General features: G+C 42.1%; 1 protein-coding gene and 1 long non-coding RNA gene across 8 annotated transcripts in view; both read right to left on the bottom strand.

Annotated features, from left to right (window-relative positions):
• LOC142886982 (uncharacterized) overlaps positions 1–1898 on the bottom strand; it is a 36059-nt gene extending 34161 nt beyond the window's left edge. For 5 of the 7 annotated variants that reach the window (XR_012926475.1, XR_012926473.1, XR_012926474.1 and 2 more), the window contains exons 1-2: positions 1079–1202; positions 730–838 (exon numbers count right to left, since the gene is read on the bottom strand). This is a non-coding gene — a long non-coding RNA (uncharacterized LOC142886982). The other 2 variants (XR_012926472.1, XR_012926471.1) reach the window with 2 other exon arrangements.
• A 522-nt stretch (positions 1899–2420) lies between these two features.
• Positions 2421–22317, bottom strand: part of LOC142886984 (E3 ubiquitin-protein ligase rnf213-alpha-like) — a 28462-nt gene continuing 8565 nt past the window's right edge. Inside the window, exons 18-69 of the mRNA XM_076024281.1 lie at positions 22150–22272; positions 21877–22060; positions 21615–21788; positions 21343–21495; positions 20660–21255; positions 20281–20440; positions 19993–20210; positions 19732–19869; positions 19465–19629; positions 18122–19382; positions 17844–18025; positions 17572–17727; positions 13874–17479; positions 13662–13786; positions 13405–13521; positions 13202–13326; positions 12998–13120; positions 12847–12908; positions 12577–12730; positions 12365–12500; positions 12100–12291; positions 11837–11967; positions 11546–11703; positions 11249–11455; positions 10883–11070; positions 10652–10772; positions 10430–10530; positions 10154–10336; positions 9878–10053; positions 9693–9795; positions 9496–9610; positions 9200–9401; positions 8891–9090; positions 8680–8802; positions 8255–8365; positions 7929–8171; positions 7759–7834; positions 7630–7664; positions 7434–7534; positions 7203–7359; positions 6896–7070; positions 6468–6559; positions 6114–6365; positions 5527–5659; positions 5301–5384; positions 5037–5217; positions 4289–4490; positions 4116–4193; positions 3822–4019; positions 3564–3653; positions 3257–3435; positions 2421–3109 (exon numbers count right to left, since the gene is read on the bottom strand). Coding sequence (XP_075880396.1) covers positions 2956–3109; positions 3257–3435; positions 3564–3653; positions 3822–4019; positions 4116–4193; positions 4289–4490; positions 5037–5217; positions 5301–5384; positions 5527–5659; positions 6114–6365; positions 6468–6559; positions 6896–7070; positions 7203–7359; positions 7434–7534; positions 7630–7664; positions 7759–7834; positions 7929–8171; positions 8255–8365; positions 8680–8802; positions 8891–9090; positions 9200–9401; positions 9496–9610; positions 9693–9795; positions 9878–10053; positions 10154–10336; positions 10430–10530; positions 10652–10772; positions 10883–11070; positions 11249–11455; positions 11546–11703; positions 11837–11967; positions 12100–12291; positions 12365–12500; positions 12577–12730; positions 12847–12908; positions 12998–13120; positions 13202–13326; positions 13405–13521; positions 13662–13786; positions 13874–17479; positions 17572–17727; positions 17844–18025; positions 18122–19382; positions 19465–19629; positions 19732–19869; positions 19993–20210; positions 20281–20440; positions 20660–21255; positions 21343–21495; positions 21615–21788; positions 21877–22060; positions 22150–22272 — 12699 coding nt within the window. The 3' untranslated portion in view covers positions 2421–2955. The remainder of the gene's footprint in view (positions 3110–3256; positions 3436–3563; positions 3654–3821; positions 4020–4115; positions 4194–4288; positions 4491–5036; positions 5218–5300; positions 5385–5526; positions 5660–6113; positions 6366–6467; positions 6560–6895; positions 7071–7202; positions 7360–7433; positions 7535–7629; positions 7665–7758; positions 7835–7928; positions 8172–8254; positions 8366–8679; positions 8803–8890; positions 9091–9199; positions 9402–9495; positions 9611–9692; positions 9796–9877; positions 10054–10153; positions 10337–10429; positions 10531–10651; positions 10773–10882; positions 11071–11248; positions 11456–11545; positions 11704–11836; positions 11968–12099; positions 12292–12364; positions 12501–12576; positions 12731–12846; positions 12909–12997; positions 13121–13201; positions 13327–13404; positions 13522–13661; positions 13787–13873; positions 17480–17571; positions 17728–17843; positions 18026–18121; positions 19383–19464; positions 19630–19731; positions 19870–19992; positions 20211–20280; positions 20441–20659; positions 21256–21342; positions 21496–21614; positions 21789–21876; positions 22061–22149; positions 22273–22317) is intronic.

Here is a 22317-nt window from a genome sequence, read left to right on the forward strand (position 1 = left end):
ATTGTTATGCTAAACACTGCTTTGGTAAGGAGGAAATTGAATTAAGGAGGCTGTCTTGTCCTTATCATTTCCATCGGCCTGATCAGAAACACATTGAGCCCCCACCAACAGAGGGTCACAGAGTCACGTAACCTTAGGCAGGCAGCCATTTCCTGTGCACTTCATCACAAGAAGCGTTTGCTGCCTCATTTTTTTGGAGATATCCCAGTAAGTGGGATTTGCTTATAGCCCACAAAGTGGCGCAGTACGTTCAGTATAGTTGCAGTTCTACTTTCGATGACAAGCTTTATTCTATCCTATCAGAAACCACAGGTACTGTTTGCCTTGTTTTGTTTGTCATTTGGTAAAAAAAAAAAAAGAAAATCTTCATTTGTTGGAGTGACCGGCGTGTGTTGGGGGATGCCGGGCCATAAAGTAATAAAGTAATGATGCATTGATGCATTGTATTGACTCTGAGCTCAGTTTCATTCCTCATCTTAAAAATGTAACAAAGGTAGGTAGGTTTTTATTATAGGTTGCATTTGTGTTTTTATTTCACTTTGAAACACTTTTGCGTTACATTGACAATGCGTAGGTGTGTGAAGGATGCATGGGTTTGGGTGTACGTTGGGCGGAGGGGGGGTATTTTTTATTACGTGTTGAATTTCTGTTTTTATTTTTCTGTGAAGCACTTTGAGAAGTATTGGTAATGCATGAAAAGCTTATTATAAATTAAATATGTGAACTTACTTGAGGTTGCTGCACTTGGTTGGTTCAGACATTTGTTGGGACATTTTCCCTCCTCCTCCTTCTCGTCTTCCTGTGCGGTCTCCATCAATTTGTGCTCTGCTTGTCAATCCTAAAGAAACGTAAAAAAAATATATAACAAAATGTATTAATAATATAACATTTAGAAAACTTTAATGACTGGAAGTTTGACTAATCACCAGCATCATGGACATGTATAACATTCACATTTACTGGTGAGCAGTTTTGCACTTTCCCATGGGGCCCATGCAACTATGGACCTATAGAGCATGTACAGTGGTGTCACTTCCTATCGTGTGTATATATATGCTGTCAGGTCTCTGCAACTCACATGATCTATTTGGCCAATCAAAACGACCCTGGAGAAGGTCACTTCCAGACACGTCAGGACGCAGCCAATCAAAACGAGCTGAGACACAGCACATAAGACGTTGTGACATCATGCTGGGAACAAACTATTTTCTGGTGATTTTCTGGCCTTTATCGTTTATCGACTAAAAGACCGTAACTGAAAAATCTACAATAGAAAGATTTGCTGTGAATCATGTTTCAGGTCCCAGTCGTCCTGTCAGCTGTTTCAAAGGTCTATGGGGAAAATGCTTTTTGGGCCCATTCAATTTTTTTTATTATTATTATTATTTTTTTTTTGTCTGCAGTATCTCTAGTGGCCACCGAGAAAAAGTGGCGCACCGCCATATTTCCAGTATGGTATCCAGTTCTTATAATTATATCCATGGTAGTTACCAGTTAGTTCTCAGTCCGGATGAATAGGGCGGCCGCTCTGACTCATACGAACAGCGGACCAAAGCCACAGACAGCCCACGGTAAATTATATTGAACCTCCGGTCAGTCCAGTTTTAGAAAAAAAAAGTATCTAGTAATAAATTATCTTTATCATTTATTAGCGAACGCCTAAATAGCCGGCTTTGCATCTTTAAACTGCCATTAAGACCTGCGATGTTTAATGATTTAAGTCTTGTCAAAGACAACGCGTCAAGAAACGGTTGTAACAAAAACGTCATTCAACTCAAAACCGCGGCATCGTCACAAACCCACAAACCTCGTTAGCGGTAGCTAGCTAGCTTTCTGTTTCCGGGAGTCGTTCTTCTTGATCTGTTACGGCAGCGTGTTGCAGTTACTTCCGGGTCCTGTTCAAACCCAGATAGCCAACATACACTGGAACGGAGCTGGCCCAGCTCCGTCTCACGCAAGTAGTGTCGGCTCTGATCAGTATTGCGGATCTGGACCGAATAAGTGTCAGACAAGCCAAATGTCTTTAGGTTACCTCTTGGAAAAGTGATCTGGGCCAGATCTGTAAAACGATATAAAAACGACACTGACTCTAGAAGCTGAAACCTCTATCTGGCACGGATCCGGTCCACAGTCAGAAAACATATCGGAGCTAGAAACGGAGGCAAGGACCTTAAAACGGATCCGGGCCAGATGTAATGGCTATCTGGGAACTAAAAGGAAGCCCATTGATAATTGAATCTAATGCAGTTTTGAAGATGTTTGAGGTATCAGGCTTGAAAGTTGTGTGTTAAATTGGCATAATGCAGAAAACGTTTTACTGTGACCCTGCGCTGAAAAAGTGAAGCTTTCCTTTATGAAGATTGAAAAGAACACACAATACACAGCAGGTGATAAAGAATGCATGGTGATCAAAACATGAATATTGGAATTGAATTGATTTATTTTTCAGAGTATTTAAACTTGCATTGATATTGATATGTCTGCTGGATAGTGCTAAGCATAGTTGGAAAGAATGTAATAATTTGTAGTTAAGGTTAAGGCATTTTAATCTGAGATATTACAGAGTTTTTAAAGACAACTATAGTACCCCAAAATGGTCCGTGCAACTTTTTTTTTAACATGTCAAACAAACAGTATAAAAAGAAAAGAAAAAAAGAACGTCACAGAAGCATACCAGAGGATCATATGGACATCTTTCTAACCTGTCCATCTGGAAAATGGAGTTAACGTGACATTGGCAGAGCTAAACCATACACAACAAAGCATATAACGTTGGGACAAAAAATACCCTGATAATTTCAACAAAAGTCAAGAGTGAAGAAGAATTGCTCTTCAGTGGCATTATTTGCTCTGCTACTTTTTTCACATTTTTTCACACATCATTTAAGAAAACCATGATTGTAAACTTGTGAAGGATTTGACTTATTTTCATCTTTGACTTTTCAACAAAACACGTTAATGTCGGTGACGCTCCTGTTTGAAGGCAGCAATCAACTTCCAGGCTTCCACATAGTGGGACAGCAGGATCTGCTCTGGGAAGAGAGTGTCCACATCAAGAGGGATGTCCAGGTCTTTACGCTCCATGTAAGACACAAGTGTGTCTTTAAGGCTACAAGGACCAAAAAAAACATTCAAAATAATCATTAATACTTACAAAACACACATGATGTGGATATTTTTTTTTTTTTTTTTACAAAATATGATTATACCAAATTCACAAGCAAGTGACTTTAAGTTACTGAATTTAAACTTTTACCCCCAGTTTGGTTTAAAGGTGTCAGGCGCATCATGCTTCTTAAGGACAAGCACCAGGAACTCGTGCATCTCCAGCTTGAAACCATCGCCGCTGCTCTTAGAGAGGAAGCCAGTCAGAAGTCTTTGCTCCTCCTCACCCAAGGCCACTTTGTACAAATCTGACACTCCATCAAATGGATCCTGAGCAAGGCAGACAATAAATTATTATTATTAGTAGTAGTAGTAGTAGGAGGAGGAGGAGGAGAAGGAGCAGGATTAATACACTTTTTTTCAACATTATTTTTCCAGTACCCTTGTCCCATGCCTACCCTCTTGAGTCGCAGCATATTTTCTGATTTAAGGGACATGAGCAGCTGCCACAGAGCCACACAGTGCTTTAGACAGCAAGTGCTGAGGGTCTGTAAGCAAAACAGGAAGAAAATATCTCACGTGGGCTTATAAACACTCGCTAAAACTTTGTTCATTTAAATCCAACAATCTCTCAAGGACACACGTTTGCAGATTGAGTAATAAAATCTAATTAAGCTTAGAGACAATAATTTTTTCTCTCTCTCTGATAGGTTGACCTTGAGGATGTGCGGCGCCATCTGGTTTCCCATCTGCAGCTCCTCCTCCAGGTAGCAAGATAGCTGCATGTGAGGCTCTCCCCCAGTCATGGCCAGGAAACCGAGGGCTACTTCCAGCGTGGACAAGGCGTCGCACACTTCACTGTATGAGTGCAGCTCGCCAGCTACGTCAGACAGGATGAGAGTCTGGAGGGGCTCCTGTTGGCACATGAGGTCAACATGTTAAGCTCACTGGTGAGAAATAACCTGGCCCTCTGACAAGGGATCTAATTGCCATTGCAGATCCCGACTTACTTGCGGTACTTTTGCTTTTATGTCCCTCAGGATGATCTCATAGTTTCGGTCATGTCTGTTTACGAGTGTTGGAATGCCCTGTGGCAAAGCAACGGCCATGAGAAACTTCAGTTATTTATAACAGTGTCAAATGTAAAATCTATCAAAAGGATGGACAAAAAAAACATTCTCACATTCAGAGTGATGAGAGGTTTGCCCAGGAAGAAGCGGGCCAGGATCTGCTGCTGGATCTTGGGCAAGTCATACTCGTGAAGAGTCTCTTTGCCCTTCTCAATGCTGTACTGGGTGTTGGCCAGAATCAGGGGCATCAGGTCTCTCTCCAGCTCGTAACGAATTACGTGCAGGTCAGTGAGATCCGAGGGACTTACTTTGTAGCTGCAGGAGGGGAGAATCCAGGTGAGTACGGTAAACTTGCACTGTTTTGAGGTTGTTTGCGTACACAGAATTTTTCAGCGTTTTAGCTCACTGCTACAAGACGGCAGAAGCCACACCTGTCTGGGAGTGTGATCATTGACCTGGGAGATGCATCAATGCCCTTAGTGACATCACAAAGGTTTTGTTTTTTTTCCTGAAATGTGTTTAAGTGTTTCTTCTTTTTTTGTTGTTGCTTTGATTACGCTTTTTTTAATGACACTGGGACCAGTGTGGAGCAAACATATTACATATGTTTTGCAAACTTGTGAGGATGTAATTGACTAATTTCTGGTGAGCCAGGCTACAGACACACATTATTTATTGCAAACGTTATAATAAAGTGATTTGCATGTGTGCAGTTTTGCAGTTGTCTGCACTAAGGGACATTATAGCTTTCAGCATGATAAAAAAATAAAAAATGTCACAAAAACCAATGCTACCATAGACAGTAGTGTGCGGCAGGGGAGAAGTCTGCAGTTAAAAAAAATAAGCCATGAGCGCCCCCACCTGGTCTCCTCTCCAGAGTGTTTGTCCATACAGTAGACCAGGTCATTGTGCAGAGCGATGAGGTAGCTGACAAGCGCCGTGGAGCACAAACCCGGGCCTCGACGGCGAGGTAGGAGCACCATGAAGTCACTCTTGAAGTCCAGGTCCTCTTGACAGTACTCAGCCGGGATCTTAATCTCACCTGAATGTCAAAACATGTTGCGTCAAATCAAAGCAGCGATGGTTGACAGTGGGTCACAGCAAGCAGAGGAAACAGCTGTTTACCGTTAGTACCCAGAGAAACTCTGAGCTGATTCCAGGTTGTCAGGAACATCTTGATGTGCTTCTTGTACCAGTGCTTCAGCGACTCTACACAAATAAAACGCAGCCCGGATTACACATGCACAGTGGGAGGGGACCTCCACCATGGTCTCCTTGCATGTTTTATCACCTCCCTTTCAGAGAGAGAGAGACATAAGGGTGAAATGCTGTCGGTGAGTGCTTTCAGTACCTGCTTTCTGAGTGCGGAGAAAGTCATCAATTGTTTTGCAGGGCATCTCAGTGACATTCTGGAACGTTTTAACCAGATCCCTCTGGAGCATCAGGATTTCAGGAAGGTGTTTGACCATCCGTAGCTCAGCCTCCTAAAATCACACACAACCCAATCAGTTGGAGCTTTGTTCATCTTGGTAAATAATGTTATTATGTTAGTATGAACATAATCTACAAGTGATTGCAGAAGTTTGTAACATTTACTAAAGTGCACTGTAAATAAATTATCTTATAGATGGTTTCATGGTTTCTACCATTAGGTTTTTAGTTCTGGGTTAGAGACATAGCACAAAAGTTTCTTTTTTTTTCTTTCTTTTATACACTACAAATATTTTCTTTATTTTTATTGCCTTATTTCTTTTAATTTATATCATTTTCCATATTTCTGCAACTTTTTTTCAGTTGCTTCTGTAATAATGCAAATTTCCCCACTGTGGGATTAATAAAGGCCTTCTATTCTAAATTAGCTTAGTTTAGCATTAAGTATTTCAACATTTTTAAGTCATGGCATGCTTATAATATTGCAAATGATTTTATTTTTTTTACCTTATGCAGAAATCTCCACAGCACAGGCAGATTGTCTCTTCCGTCGTTCTGCTCCACACAGTGCGTGAGGCTGAGCAGAGAAACCTTCTCCCTGCAGCTCCACAATGACGTACTGTGGATCAGAGATGTCTGTGGGAGCAAAGCCAAGAATAGACGAGGGTCCCCAAACAAGAGCTTCATGACGGGGTTGGCGGAGATGCGAGAGTCGGCCCGGATGAATGTGTTGATTTCCTTGAGCTGTCGATCCAAGTGCTGCGATGGGAAAAGCGACGAAGCTCAGGATGTTGTACTTTGACACGAGAGGGGATATTTTGCATTCATTAGAAGAGACAGAGTGAAATGTTTGTGTTTCACCTTAAGCTTTGGCGTGATGATGCCGTTGCTCACTTCTACTTCCCACAGGTTTCTAACATCTTTGTTGCGGAGATGGCTGTTTTGATCAGGCCCTGCAACACAAGATCAGTGATTAAAAGCACAAGGTAATCCAGAGATCCCTCTGTAGTTGGCCAAGTAATCATAATCTATTGGCATTGCACATAATTCATAGTTGCATTAAGTTGCAATTAACAGTTTAACTTAAAACTACAGTAAAATTAACATCCCAAAATACACGTTGTGTTCACTGAGATAAGAAAAAAATCTACAAATACCATTCATTTCTACCATTAGAGGAAACCCCCTCCTCTTTCAACCAGTTTCTGTTTTATTTTTAGCTTATTTTTTTTTATTAAGTATGACACCATCAAAGGCAAGTGACCGTGGCTGCAGGACAATATCCTTACATCTTTGTTGCTGATCAGGTCCCAAGAGACTGCTGATAAGAAGGTGAACAGCACTGACTGTGTCATCTGTTCCCTTTCCCAGGGACCGGATGAGATGTTCCAAGTCCTTTCGCAGGTGAGCAACCAGGAATGCAGCAGTGTCAGGGACTTGTGGCTTGATAATGGCAGAAATATGCTAAACACACACACACAAATAAATAAATAAGTGCAAATATCCCAAACAGTTGCATTGCAAAGGCATAGGATGTTCAAACATTTCTTCTTGTGTGACCAGTTTACTCATGTAGCTTTGACCACTCAGAAATACCTGGGGGTGGCGCCATGCACCGAGCAGCATGGCCATGTGAGTCAACATGCGCATTGTGGTGAAGGCAACAGGGGAAATGCCCTTTGTGTCCCGCATGTCTGCATTGTCCCTGCGATTTGGGTCTCCAAGGATGTGTCCTGTCTGTGTGCGGTCGCCTCTGTTGAAAGACAACACAAACATTGTTCGAATATTTTTCTCCACAGTGCATTTTTGCACCAATTATTAACTCACTGGTTGTGAGCAGCCTGAAATCCTGCCACAGGCTGGTGATTTAATCCTCCAATCTCAGCATCACAGTCTACGCAACGGCTTTTTTCCAGTGGCCGGCCACACTACAGCAAGGAAAAACAGATTATATATACTGCATAGAAAAGATAAAATTAGGTCTTGAGTATTGAAAAGTCTAAATAGAGGTAATATTAAATACTTCTCCAACAGTGCAGGGGTGTCCATTCGGACAACCTGGGGCAAGAGCAGAATCAAATGTTGCCTTAAAAAGTGCTGGGCATGACACGTGATAATCTGGAGTCTAAAAATCTTCTGTTATTTGACTTACGGTACCACCGCAAATTTCCAAGAGCTTGCTGAGCCACTGCCAACATGTCATCTGCCATCGTAGGCAAGAAGGCCATCTGCACGTTGGAGACAAAATGACGTTGAGCTCACCTTCAAGAAAAACGAACTCCTTGCTGTGAGACATTCAGCAACTGCTGAAAACATACGTACTTGCATGTTGCCAGGCTGCATTGCCAGGTGTTGCAGGGGAGCCAGGATGCCCTGGGCTCCACAGAGCAGGACAGCCTCTAGGTGAATAGTCAAGTCCACCAACACACATTGTGCAGCTGGAGCCCCAGGTTGAGCAGCCAACAGCCCAAGTTCGTTGGTCAACAGAGCCTGGGCGAAGGCCTTTAGCGGCGGGTTGGTCAGGAATTTAGAGGCCTGAATGAACGTTTTCAAGGTTTCCAACAGCTGCAAAAAGAAAGGTTCATGAATAAATCTATACAAACTTTACAAACAGATCAATTTCATGAGGTTCTACTATGAGTATGTACATCGGGCTTGGGATGGAAGCGAGTGCTGGCGTCTCTGTAGAGAGTGGTGACTTCTCTATGCAGCGCCAGCAGGAGATAAACTGTCTTCTGCTGTGGTGAACACCCACAGCCCTGAGAACAAGAAGCACAAGAAAATAACAGACAGTGAGGTTAGCTGACACTTTCTATAACAATCACGGTGGTGTTAATGGTGTTAAAGCATGTATGCTGTATTGCTGCCAAGTCACAAATAGGTTGTTTTCATTATCACAAAGAATAAGTATCAAGTTCAAAAAGATACATTTTCAAATGTATATGTCGCAGTGGAAAAATCTCAGATTCTAATGCAAATAACAAGGTAATAATGTAAAACTTGCTTCAATAATGGGATAGAAAGCAGGGGGTAATGAAACAAAGCAGGTGTGAATCTAACCAAAAGAATTTACCTCACAGGTCGAATCCAGTCCGCCTGCCTGGCCTTCCAGGACTACTTTTGCAACAGCATCTCTGATAGTCTTGTAATGCTCCCCACACACGAGGTACTGATCCACAGGGGAAACTTCTTCACTCTGGATGAAATGGAAACTCAAAACATTATATTGAGATATTCCAAATGCAAATGGTCAGAGGTAAAAGTCTCACTGTGAATAACGCAACCTTTAGGAGAACTTCTTCAGGGAACAACCAGCGCACTTCTTTCACGTTCAGATGTTTCAGGACAAACTCCACCCCATGGTCACGACCGATCTTTCGGATCAAGTACACTCGATACCAGTCATTCCTAGTGCGCTGACACAAGTTCACAACACTGTCCAGGAAGTTGTTGGTTCCCGTTGGATTTTTCTCTGTCGTTTGAGCTTTTGGTTTATTGAAGAAAAAAAAAAAGGGGAAATTTCATCAGATTTAGTCAGTAAGTGTGTGTGTACTTTGTGTTAAGCTGCCCTGCATGTGTCCAAAAATCCAAACCTGTGCAATTCAGTTTTTCTACAACAAGACGGGCAGCCAAATCCAGATCCATTCTCACTCTGGCCACCTGCTGCAGGTACTCAACAGTAGTTGTTTCAGCAGACTGTGACTGTTCATAGTCAACCAAGAAGGCTGTTTCTTCCTGCAGAAAACCCTGCTGTTCGGGAATGGTCCTGAACTGGACCCTTTCATACATGGAATCCTTGAAATAAAGAAAACAAATGTATGACGTTGAAACTTATAAACTGCTGCTGAGCAAAGGTCAAGTATCCAGTAAAGACAAAATTCATGTGTACCTCCAGGCAGTTGATGTAAAGTAAGTAAAGTTCAGTTTTGTCTGTCTTCTCCAGGATGTTGCTTTGCTCAACTGACAACAGATGCTGCTGCAGGTAGTTCTTAATTTTGTCAAAGCTGCAGAGACAGGATGGGTTGAACGAACACAGATATGGCACAGAAGTTATTCCCTGTGACTCGTGGGAAGAAATAATCTCACCTGTACTTCAAAAGAAGTTTGAGCACCACGGAGCGAACCACTGGATTTTTATCCACAGAGTCGTCGAAAGGCGACAGCATTTTTGTCAGAGTTTGTTGTTTACCTGGCAAAAACACAAGACATGAAAACCCAAACAGATTGTAAGAATTTGTGCAACTTTACATCACTTTCAACAGGGTAGGAACCTTTTCCTTCTTTGGAAATGAGAACATTCTCGACTTCCACCATGAGAAAGGACAGCAGATGGAGAACAATATTCGAACTGGGAGGTGAGTTGTCCTTGAAGCACATACTGGACACCAGGTCAATGAAGAAGGCATTGCACCGCTTTCTGAACTGAGAGTGCTGGCTGACAGAAATCCTGCATGACACCAGAAAGTCCAGATTTACAATAATCCTGCCCCCGGGGTCTTAGATAGCAAGAGACACTTTAATACATTTGTTAATACATTTTTACCAACCTTAACTCATTGGAAGGACTCAATGGGAAGTTCTCATCAACTTCCTGAATACACAGGGGACAGTACATTTGGCCTGGGCACAAACACTCTTTTATACAGACCAAACAGAAGATGTGTCCACAAGGCAAGCAGACCGGATCTTGGGGGTCACCCATACATACTGGGCAAAGGTTAATACCAAACCTGGACAGAGCAATAACAAAAGGTGAATATTGCAGATGGGCAAAGTGTAGTGGAAAGCCTCTGGTGAGCCAAGAAAGAAAACCAGCAATCTACCTGAAAATACGTTCAACAGCTCCATCTTTGCAAGATCTGAGCAAAGTAATGACCTCCTCAAACGCCTCCTGACTTTTTAGATCTGAGCTTTTCTCCAGTATCTTAGTAAGAACATAAATACAACAAATTAATATAAGTGGTAAGGCGTTGCTCTTACAGTTATCCAACGCATTTCTTATTTTAAAAAAGTAATGCAGGGAATTGCATAATGCAGAGACCAACCTTAGCAAGTCTTCTTGTATGCTCCAAAACTAAAGGTGCCAGATTCTCCCGAACCTCCTCGATACACAACAGTATGTTCTCGACAAACAAAGAGAGTGCAGATATCCGATTCCAGCCGGATCTAAGAAAGGATATAGCCAAACCACTGGCACTCAAACACAGTTGATAAATATTATCAACACTGTATTAAAAGACAAGCATCAGAAACATCATACATTGAGCTGGACTTACTGGACCCTGCGAACAATCGTCTTGCTCTTCTCCCCATAGTGTTTCACACTGTCCTCTGAGCAGATCAACTCAATGGGAACATGGAGTTTTTTGACCAGCCAGAGCCAGGTTTGTCTTTGGACATCTGTGTCTAGGTTTGTTGGTTCCAGCAATTCCACACATGCATGAGCAGCATACACATCCAGCACCTAGGAGAAAGAGCAAACATGATTATCCCATGCACTTGAAAGGCAACTAAAATACTAGTCAGTTTTACCAAAAAGCACATTTATTCTAAAGTCAATGTAATTTCATGTTGCCAAGTAAAAAAAAATCCCCAAATATAGAAGAGTAATTTAAAAATGAAAACTTTCTTTAGACGCTTACCAGTTCATCCCCAACTCTGGAATGATGATTCTCCGAGAGATGCTGGACCACTTTGGGCTCAATGGAGATCATTCTAGATAAGTTCTGAAGTCGGATCTTGAACTCACTATAGGCAGCATGGATCCACGGAAGAGAGGTCACCGTGTCCATGGCATTGAGCTGCGCACGCATCTCACCAACACAACAACTCAAGGCACTACAGAGAAGCTGGAGAGCAAGTAGAATGTGTGTGCATGACAACTCATCATTAGAACTCAAAGTCAGAGAGCTTTATGTATTAAACAAAAAAAAATCTACCTGTATATCTTCCTGACAGGTAACATTCATTGTCATGCAAATGAAATCCCAAAGGTAGCGCTGGAAAAACTCTGTCTGTATCTCCAGATCTGTTTTTGCGATGTAACGTCCCAGTGGTGTGTTCCAAAAGAAGACATCAAACTCTTGTGGGGAACGGCCTAAAAAAAACAGTGGATGCGTTTGTCCGTAATGTATTGATAATATCCAATAGTTTCTTTAGATTTGCAAAAAAAATATTTATATGCATAGTAATGTGCTTCTGAGGTAGAGCACCTTGGAGAACGGCATTACCTTCTTGATGAAGCGCATGAACCCAGAGTTCCTCCAAGTAGTTTTTGATCCTCCAACTGAATGGCATGCAACATCTCATGTTCTTGTTTTGTACAATGTAGTTTTGGACGAGAATCGTCTTGGTGTCATGGCTTTCATATGAAAGAAGACACAAAGGAAGAATACATTTGAAAAGAAAATGCTAAACTAAGCAATTAGTCACACATTTTTATTTATTTTTTTTTTTTGACATTTATGAACACTGCACTACTTCAGTCACTTACTTGTGGTCTGCCCTTGGTTGAAGAACTTCCAAAAGCTTGTCATTGCCAAAGATGTCCAACCACAACCTCTTGACGGACTGACCACAGTTATCATCGAGCAGGAGGTCCAAGTTTTGGTCCCGGTCAATAACTGAGACCAGATGTGCCAAGAATGGCACTACCACCGCCTGAACACGCTTCCATAGGGTGTGCCTGCCAGGACCAGTACGTGTCAAATAAACGCACTCTAATGTAAACATTGTCTTCTTTGGGTTAAAAAAAATACCTGAATGTCCCTCCTTCTTGCAAGGCATCAATGTTTGATGCTTCTTTGATGACCCAGTTATTGACAGTGTCAAAGCTGCCGTCTTGAGTTGACAGCAACAAGTGTAGCTGCCTCTTTACAGTCTGAAGAAATTCACCTGGCACCATTCAAGATTACAAAATGAACAATGTGCAGGCTGCAAAAAAGAGAAGCAATAATTGGGTTGTTGGTACCTTTTAGCTCATCGTGGTCAGTGAGCAGCGTCAGCAGGATCTGAACTCTGCGGGTACTGAGGAAACCACTGTCCACCTGGTCCCTGAGCATTCCCACTGCACTCTGCACACAGCTCTGCATTAGTGCAGTGGTGTCCACAACTTGATGACTGCCCTGCAGCATTAGAAAATGCAAAAATATCAGCAACCAATGTTACAATGAAAAAAATGTCCATTATTCTTGTGTGACAGTAGTTAAAACAGTTTACAATATGCCTTGTCTAAACTTACATTCTCCTCTTCCTCTGCTTCTTTTTCTTCCTCTTCATTGTATATGTCCTCCACCTCCATCGCTTCAGAGAAATATTTTGTAATTCAATATTTTACTATTTTAATATTGTATGTGTGTAAAAAGCCACAATCATTATCATGAGCCAGATACCTTCTTGCTGAGCGTTCCTCGTTTCAAACATCTGGCTGATTGTCATATTTTGCAGGACACTGATGTCTGAAACAATGTCTTTTGATTGCCTGAGGTCATCAATATGAGCCGCTCTCCAGGGGCCTGTAGATTTAGAAAAAAATGTCTTTGAGGACTATTCCCCAAAATGGTTGGATCGCAAAACAAAAGGGGAAAGAACCTTACCCCCATGGAAACCAACATAGGAAGTCCCTCCTTCCATTCTAGGCAATCGTGTGATGAAGTACACAAACACCTTCATTTCATTGTTTTGCAGGGTTATCTTGTTGATTTCGTTTATGGATGAATACCTGAAAAAAAAAATGAGAAAGCAACTTAAGAAAATGACAGAGCGAAAAATATACAACGCAATGGAGAAAATGACTTACTTGGCAGATGCAATGAGATTTGCACTATGTGAAGCCTTATCAAAATCACTCTGGATGATAAGGACCTTGTCACAGGTTCCAATGTCTGGGCTTCCATCTCCAACTGTGAGAAAATTCCTGAAAGAACAGAAGGCAAAGATTTTTAAACTGAGCAGTAATCAAAATACTTGTATTGATTGAATTTATTGCACTCAACAGTTTGAAGCCTGTTCCCAAATGATTTAATAATGTTCAGCTCCATATGAACATCAACAAACCTGATCTTTTTTAGGAAGGAATGCTCAGTGTCAAACTGCTGCAGTGAGAGAAGCTCAACACTGTGCACCATTTTCTCTAGTGGTTCAATTTCAGATGCGGTCAGAAGTCTGGAGAAGGTTGTCACCTGTGGTTTTAAAAAAAATCAGACACTGAAGGCAATTCCTCTACAAAATAAATGGCATGATAAATTGCAATTGTCTGATCATTTTACCTCTGTAAAAGTTGAGTAACAATTCACTTCCTGTCTTGTCTGATTAAGAATGAAGTCAGCCAAACAGCTGCAATTCTGCTTTTCATAATAGACTTCCACCAGATGGTCACTTTCCACTTTTGGAAGACGTGTGCAATGCAATCGGACAATTGAGTCTGGGGTGGCACACCTGAGCAGTGCGAGTTTTGCCTCATCCAGCACTTTTCCCTCAAATTCTGAATTCTCCTGATGATCTCTCTGTTTTTCCATGACTTGAAGTATTACAGAAGCGCACGTGTCAGAGTGGTAGCCAATGAAAACATCAGCTGGCTTGTAATTGTACGTCTGAGCTGCACGTGGAACCGGACTCTTGAAGTACACAAAAAGTGCGACCCATTTCTCCAGTTCACCCACCATCCTCTTCTGTTCAGCTGTTAGGACTGTGTTGATGTCCAGGTAGTGTTTCTCCAGCCTGTTGATAAGAGGTATTGGGAACTCCTTATAGACCACGTCTTTTTCCTCAATCACAATCAGCCGGAAATCTTTGTGAACCCTGCATTTCACACGATGGGTTCCAAGTCCAAGATCCACATACTTCTGCCCTCCCAGGAAGACATAGTACTGGTTGAGGGCATCGTAGAGGCTTTCATAGAGATTCTGCAAGTTGAGTAGCACAACTGTCCGACCTGTCTCCATACAGATCTTGACTCTGTTGATGTTCCGGCAGATTTGGGTATACTCCTGGTCTTTGGGGAAACTGGATCCAAATATTATCTCAGGCATACCGTTTTCAGAGAAGAAGCTTTGCTGCAGGATCTGTAGGGCCGCATAGTTTTTTGTGAGCACCAGCAGGTAACGACATTCTTCTTCTTGTCCAATTGCATTAATGTTTTCTCTCACAAACTCAACTGCATTGAGGTTTTCTAGATTTGGTGTAATCTTTAGCGCATTGGCAAAGACACTAACTGTATCCAGATCATCCTTCCCACAAAAATTTCTCAGGACAGCTTTAACTATTTCCGCTGGGCTGGGCTTTCGTTGATAAATCTTGGCTACTGCAAAAATCATCTTAATTAGACTGTAGTAATCACGTAGTCCAAAAAATCCTTTGCCTTCTTTAACACAGATCTCCTTGTAGGCTTTCGCGAGGGGCTGAAAGAAATCCCTGACCTTTTCTAAAACCACTGCATCAGATCTGCATATGCCTTTAGCGCTCTCAATGAGTTCCCGTTCATCAGGGTCACCACGGGAGACAAATATGCCTCTGTTCATCTTTGCAGGATCCAAAGCCCAGTTGGAAATGCCAATGAAGCCAACCTTTTTGTGTGGCAGGGGGTCATCATCAATGCAACCTTCCTCCAGTAGTGGATGAAGGGTTTTAAGTGGCATCTTAGGGGAGTCCTCAGCCAGACCAATTTCATCAAGAACCACAACTGATATGTACTCATCCAGGTTCTTTCCCTCCTGGAAACGTCCACATTGTTTAAATGTATTGATTATGCCTTCTGGTGTTGAGTGAGGACTACACTGGAAGGAAACCAAATGAATCTGCTTGAGCTTTTTGAAAAGGGCTGAATGGGCGGCTTGGCCTTGCATTGCATCAGCTACCAGAGTTTTGGACAGAGATTTTGAACTTCCAGGTTTCCCAACTAAGAAAAGTGGGATTCTTAGTTCAATGCAGAGGACCATCATGAAAACATTCTCTTTGAGGGCACAGTTTTTTGCAATAGTGTCACCCATGGGCACATCACTCAAAAGTAGGTCCTGCATTAGAGAGATTTCTTGCTTTATATCTGCTTTGGTATATGACTGAGGGAGGCCTTTGCTAACTGTCTTTCTGTAGTTTTCTTTGTGTTCTAGGCAGGCATGATAGCACACTCCTATGGCCATTATTAAAGACCACATTACAGGATCTCTTTCATTTCTACATCTCTGATTTCCTGCCTGATTCTCTGCATTTTGTTTTCCTTCATACTGCCTCAGCTCTCTAAAAAACCTGGCATGGTTATCATAGAACCAAGCAAAACACTGCATGCAACGTTCCACATCCCTCAGGCTAACAAAGCTGCATTCATTCTTTCGTTCTCGCATATACTTCTGTGAGGCTGAAAGGACTTTTGTGATCACTGTGATGTAATTGGTACTGACTGCTTTATTTCTAGCCACTCTTTGCACAATCTGTTCGATGTAAATAAATTCTGACCGATCATTTAATTGCCCAAAGTCCCACACCAGAGGGATCATGCTTGGTGGCAATGCTTGTACTCTGTACACTAACTGGCGGAGGGGGATGGACCCAAGCTTTTCCTCAGTTTCTTCAGCTTGGACTCTGTAGCCAAGGCCAGCAGCCTCCAACCTTTGAATCATTTTATCTGTGTGTTTTCGGTAGGGGTTACAAGCAGCAATAATCTGCAAACCAGAGTCTGGTTTGAGTGCTTCCCCTCTGACTGTCTTGTCACAGAGGACCTCCTTGATGCTGCTGATGGCTTCAGTAGTGTTGGCCTCATCAAAGAAGAGAACAGAGTCAAAGTCATAGTCTTGCTTGTTAATTAAAGCCATTACTTCGGCCTCTCTAACTTTGGTGTAAATCATATCTGAAGTTGTCCCTCCATGCACCTTAACAAGTTTCATATTCTCAGTGGACACTCCACTCCTTCGCAACTCACAGAGGAATTTGATGAGCCTCGTCTTCCCACACCCTGTCTCTCCCATGATAATAACAGGAATGCCGCATCTAAATCGCATATGAATTGCAAGCATCTTAAGTATGTTGTCAGTGGTGAGTTCATAGGTTTCATCAGGGTCAAGAGACCCCTGAATTCCAAGAACGTTGCAAATTTGCTTTATTTTCTCCCCTCTTGGAAGGCTATCAAAATCAATGTTAAATGGGATTCTTTGTAGCTTCAGGTCTTTATACAGTGCCATTGTCATCACATTCTTCTTTATCACTTCTCCGGTGGATGGCTCAATTGCATCAACAAAGCCCTGTGAGTTGGGCCGAAGATGAAAACCAATAAAGGTCATGGACACGTGGTCGTCATTAAAGAAGATGTATGGATGCGGTTGGGTTTCCCATCTCTTCCTCAGTAGAAAGGGAGCCAGGTCTTCTTCTCGGATACCAACCATATCCATCTGCAGCCTGCCAGGACTCTGGTCAGAGATACTGAGTGATGGAGTGGCAAAGTCTTTTGCCATCAGGATCATAAAGTCCACCACAAAGGTTTTAAAACCAGCTAGTGTGCCTCCAGTAAAATATGAATCACAAAAAACAGATGACTCACAGTCCTGCAGCTGATAGTTCAGAAACCAGGAAAAGTTTCTCAGTTCTGCCCAGGATGGGTCTGTTACTCCACAGTACATCAGAAGCATCTGGAGACATTCCACATGGGATCCCTCAACACCCTGATATTTGAAGGCATCAAGATTACTGCGGTTATGAAAGCGTTTGAGGTACTGGTAGGGTCGCTGAAATGCTTCACTCCTGAATTCTTCATCGTCCATGAGAGGGTCGTCTTCACTTGCAATTGTGGGATCCTCCTGCATACTCTCCAGCATCAGCACCTCTTTAGGTGGCCGGCAAAAAATATTTGGAAACACGTCAATAAATGTGCTGTTTACGGCGTGATCCTGTGGAGAAAACACCAATGGGAGAATAAGCAGTGATGTAAAGCAAAATGTCAAATGACATGAGTTTGTGCAAAATAATTACAAAACCTTACCTGTTGCAAAGGAGTTCTGACCGACATGATAGCTGGCCTTAAAATCTCAATGAGGTACAGTTGTTTGTCACTACACTTCCACATCTTGCCTTCAGAGTCCATCAGATAGCGCAGAATCAACAGCTTGAAAAGAAATTCATTGATCCCTTTCTGCACCTTTAAGGTAAAATCAAAAAAGTAATTTTACTAAACGTGTGAGCTGGCTCTGCATCTCTTATTCAGTCTCCACAATGAAAAATGAAGGTATGCCTTAAGCTGACACTCATAATTACCGAAGATGTGATGTCAAAATGGAACATCACAAGTCCTTTATTCTTGTGGGTGTTCAACAGAGATTGAAGGATAGCACTCTCATCAACAGAAGGTTCAATCAAGCGAATACAGTTAATCGCTGATGACCTTTTCGTTGAGCCTCTCAGTTTCTCATAAAGCCTCTTGATATATAGTGTTTTGCCTGTAATATAAATGACAATTCACAAAATGTAAAGTACCCCAAAAGCAGGCACATTCTCAAGACATAAAAATACTGCAAATGAAAATCTATACACACCTACACCAGCCCTTGTGGAGGAAACAACACACAGTCGATCCTTGAATGCACTGGCAGCACTGCATTGATTTTCTGATGCAACAAAGTGTTTGTGGAGGTACCCCTGGATGTCCGACAATGACCTCTGGGGAACCATGTGCAACCTGTATTGGCTGAAGGCTGACGGAAGGTAAGCATGTTCTCTTTCTGAGCTGCAGATTACTACGAGCCTGTAGTCTTTCCTGCTCTGCATTTTCATTCGCTGAAAAAAGCTCTCAACTTTCGAGCTCACGTCATAACTGAGCAAATCTCCATACAGCAGAGAGTATATCTTCTGTCCCCTGTAGCCTGTGCCGAGACACCTTCTGAGGAATAACTCCACCTGTTCGTAAGGTGTTGATGAGGTGCACAAGAGGACTTCATCATAGGTGGGAAGTGACTCATCCTCACTCCTCATGTAAATGGAGATGCAAGATTTCAAGACCTCATCATGAGGGCAAACAATGAGGTTTGGTGTCCCAGGGGCAAGACCTTCAGGCAGCTCCCTCCCAATGAGATTTTCCATTTCGTGATCAGAAGTTACTTCGTCTGTGTCTGTGTCTGTGTCTGTGTTGGCAAGTATTTCCAACAGTCTTCCAAAGCTTTTTATATCAAGGATATATGGAAGAAAGTTCTTCATGTCTCTTATGTAACGATTCCAGATTAGATTAAATTTTTGTGAGCTGTCTGACTCTACGCTACTGGTTCGTGGATTCAGTTCACTGGAGTCTGGGTCTTCTAAATCACTTTCTAGCACAACAAAAGTCTGAAACTCAATGTCCCCATTGTGCTCCTCTGGTTTGGTGAGAATGTCATATTGGAGCTGATGTCTCGCCTGCCTTAAATCTGCAGCTGTGCAGTTTGGCTTTACAAAGGAAAGCATCATGAGAACTTGCTCGTCCACATTGGATGCATTTTGCTGTGTCAACTGGGTGCACAGGTAGACCATCTGCTCAGCCGTGTAGTAGTTTAGATAATAGTGTTGGGATCTTTGTTTCTCCACAAAATCCATCCAAAACTGAAAACATTTTTCCATTTTCCTACAAAGGTGCAGAAGTAGCTCCCCAATGTTTCCTTCCAAAACCACATCGCTGACATTTTCCAAGTTGAAACTCATAACAATGTTTTGTTCCTTGCTGTTTGAGCAGCAATTGATCTGTACATTCCAGTTTGTAAAAAGAGGGTTTCCAGCGGTAAAAAGAGAAATAAAGGCCTCTGACAGTCTTTGAACATGGTCAAAAACCTGGAAAATAAAAACACAACTGTCAGTAAATCAGTACATTTGTCTATAATTTCAGTAACTGAAATAAACCATTCTAATATACCTCAGCAAAGTGATCCACTTCATTCTGGCCTTGATCCCCTTTTCCAGACATGAGCATGAGTTTGTTCTGGAGCTCCCGCAGATCCTCCAGAGAATAGCTACGCATCTGATGACCGTCATCATGCTCCTCTGGAATCTGCAGCTTCAATACGTTGTCAAGACTCAACTGTATTACAAAAAAAAAGAAAAAAGAAAAATACAAGCTCAATCATCTTCCTTCTGAGAGAACTAGTTTTCCTCAGAGATGACCTTGGACCTGGTCATTTACCCTTTTTTCAGATGGTGCCTCGATCAGGTAAATTCCTCTCTCATTGATGGCAGATGCCAAAGAAAGAGATGACAGCTCCACTGAACCGTGACTGTCTTTCACACTCTTCAGCCACTCCAAATGCCGAGCACTGTCCCGCTGAAAGAAGAATAAGCTGGAGGTTTTCTCTCTGTTGTTCGAGTTGCTACACCGGTAGAATGATTTATGACATATTTCTCATATTTCTGAAATAGGAGCAATTTAGTGTCCATGTGTCCTTACCAGTTTTTCTGGTAAGTTGGAATCATTGTCCAGAGCTTTCCACAGTTTCTTCAGCAGCTCATGAAAGAAGTGAAAACCGGAAGTGGGTTTAAGCTCATAGAGCATTGATGAGTAGCCAAGGACAGCATCGTGAAAGCAAGCGACTCGATCCATGTCCATGTCATTCTCGCCCGCAGAAATAGTAGCCAGGTCAACAAACACCTTCAACTCATTTATATCTGTGGAGGATTTACATTCACTTTAGTTTCATTTGCTGTCATGGACTGAACAGAAAGTGCCTTTTCTTACCTTCAAGAGCATCTTTGACCCAATTTACAAAATTACTCCAGAGTCCAAGCTCATTAAGACACAGTCTACGCGGCTCAGTGATGTCAACTAAAACTTTCTTTGCCTGTATCAAGTCATTGTCAATGCGATTAAGCTGCTCTTTCTGGAAGTCAGCATGACTCTGTAGGGATAAGTAGAGAAGGAAGAGTCAAAAGATGCGTAAGTGGGTCGTGTTTGAACTGTTTGAAATATATTGTTCTTAGAAGCCCTATTCCAAGTAACTTCAAAGGGAAAATTAAAAGGAAACTTTGGAAACAAACAAAAAGAGGATTTCCTTAGAATGCCTGATGATTTAAAATTCTTGTGGTCTAACAAAACTTGTTAAAATGTGCCCACTTACAGCTTCCATCAGTGGCTCCAGAGCCGTGAAGTCCCCTTGAAGACCAAGTGTCTCTTTGACCGTCATGATGATTCTGGCAGAAGCCACAGCGAGGTGAAGCTCATGATACTGCTCAATCTGCTGAACCCTTCGATGGATCCAGTGTGTGTCCGATCCTTTTTCAATTCGGCACATTATATCGAGCTGCTCTTCCAGTTCCTCATATTTGCCCTCGTAATCGCCAAAAAACTCATTAACTTGAGCAAGTGTAATATGGCCGTCCTTTAGACAAGTGTAGATTGTTTTATATTCCTCATAGGAAGCCGTGAAAATGTCATCATGTATAATTTCAGGTGTTGCTATAATGTGTTCTTCATCCATTTCTTCATCAACCAGGGCTTTGGCTTCTTTCTCCCAACACGCTTTGAACAGACGACTGTCCTGAAGGGTGTGCAGAACCTCTGCCATTTTCCTGATGTCTTTGTCCAACTTAAAGTAGGTGACAATCCCAGCCATATCAGAAGCCATCAGGTCAAACGGATGAACCTCCATGAAAAAATTAAGGGGGGTAACCTCAATGTTGATCTGCTGCCGTTCTTCCATGTCGTCAACGTCAACTACAGGGGAAAACAAATCAAGATTGAATTGTAGTCTCTGCAGCTGTGCAATCAAACCAAGCAGATTTCTCCTCCTGCCCAACATACCTTCCATGTATTCCTCAAGTTTGCGGCTCATCGCTACAAGGACGTCAATCAGTTCCTTCTCATGATGCACGGCATTCACTTCGCTTCGTCGGCACTGAATCAGTCTCTTCATTTTTGCCCTGTCCTTGTAGTGTGTGTTCTCACACAGGCAATCTGCGAACATTGAATTGAACACACATAATAAGAACACAAACTTTCTATTTCTATCAATAAATATTTAATGAGGTGATTTCCACTTTCTAACTGTGTTTTGGCTCTTTGTTTTATATTACCAATCTGCAGTAGATCTAAGAAGGCATCACTTTGCTGCAAAATGATATTTAGCAGGATGATTTTGATGTCCCCATGGACAAGTTTGCGTTTGATGGCTGTGAAAGCTTCAATGGCTTTTTTGATTCTGTCAATGGCATCCTCAGAGAGTTTGCTGGTTGCATTTTCATCTGCATCTAAAATACAGGGAGAGTTTACTCGCACAAACATTGATTTTGACTGCTATGCAGAAAGAAATGTGATGAATATTTTTTTTCCAGATACCGTAGAGTTTTAAAATGTTTTTGGCCGCGCCCCATGAGAGTAGGTGTTGCAGGACCACTTCTTCATCTTCCTGAGGATTTCCTTGGTCATCCCTTGGCCAAGATTTCTCCATAATGGCTGATATGAGCTTATCAAATTTCCAATTGATCTTTAAATTCGCAAAGAAACTTTCCTCAGACTTGCTCTGTGTGTGAGAGAAGTAGAGCTCACTGGTCATCAAACATCCTTAAGTCAATGCAAGACCCATACTGTCTTACTCTAAGAGTTTACTACCTGGCATAAACGTGGGACAGCCTCAAGAGCACAATTTTCAATACTTGCAGCCACACGCGGATGGGATTCACGCAGGTCTTCTATCATTTTGCAGTAGAATTCAATTTGATTCACAGGAGATGCCTGATACCACAGAAACAAACCCAAAAGTACCCACATCCATCACCA

The sequence above is a fragment of the Nelusetta ayraudi genome, unplaced genomic scaffold (genome assembly GCF_046127955.1).
Source record: "Nelusetta ayraudi isolate G7.1 ecotype Tasmania unplaced genomic scaffold, CSIRO-AGI_Nayr_v1 ptg000016l, whole genome shotgun sequence".
Taxonomy (NCBI): Eukaryota; Metazoa; Chordata; class Actinopteri; order Tetraodontiformes; family Monacanthidae; genus Nelusetta; species Nelusetta ayraudi.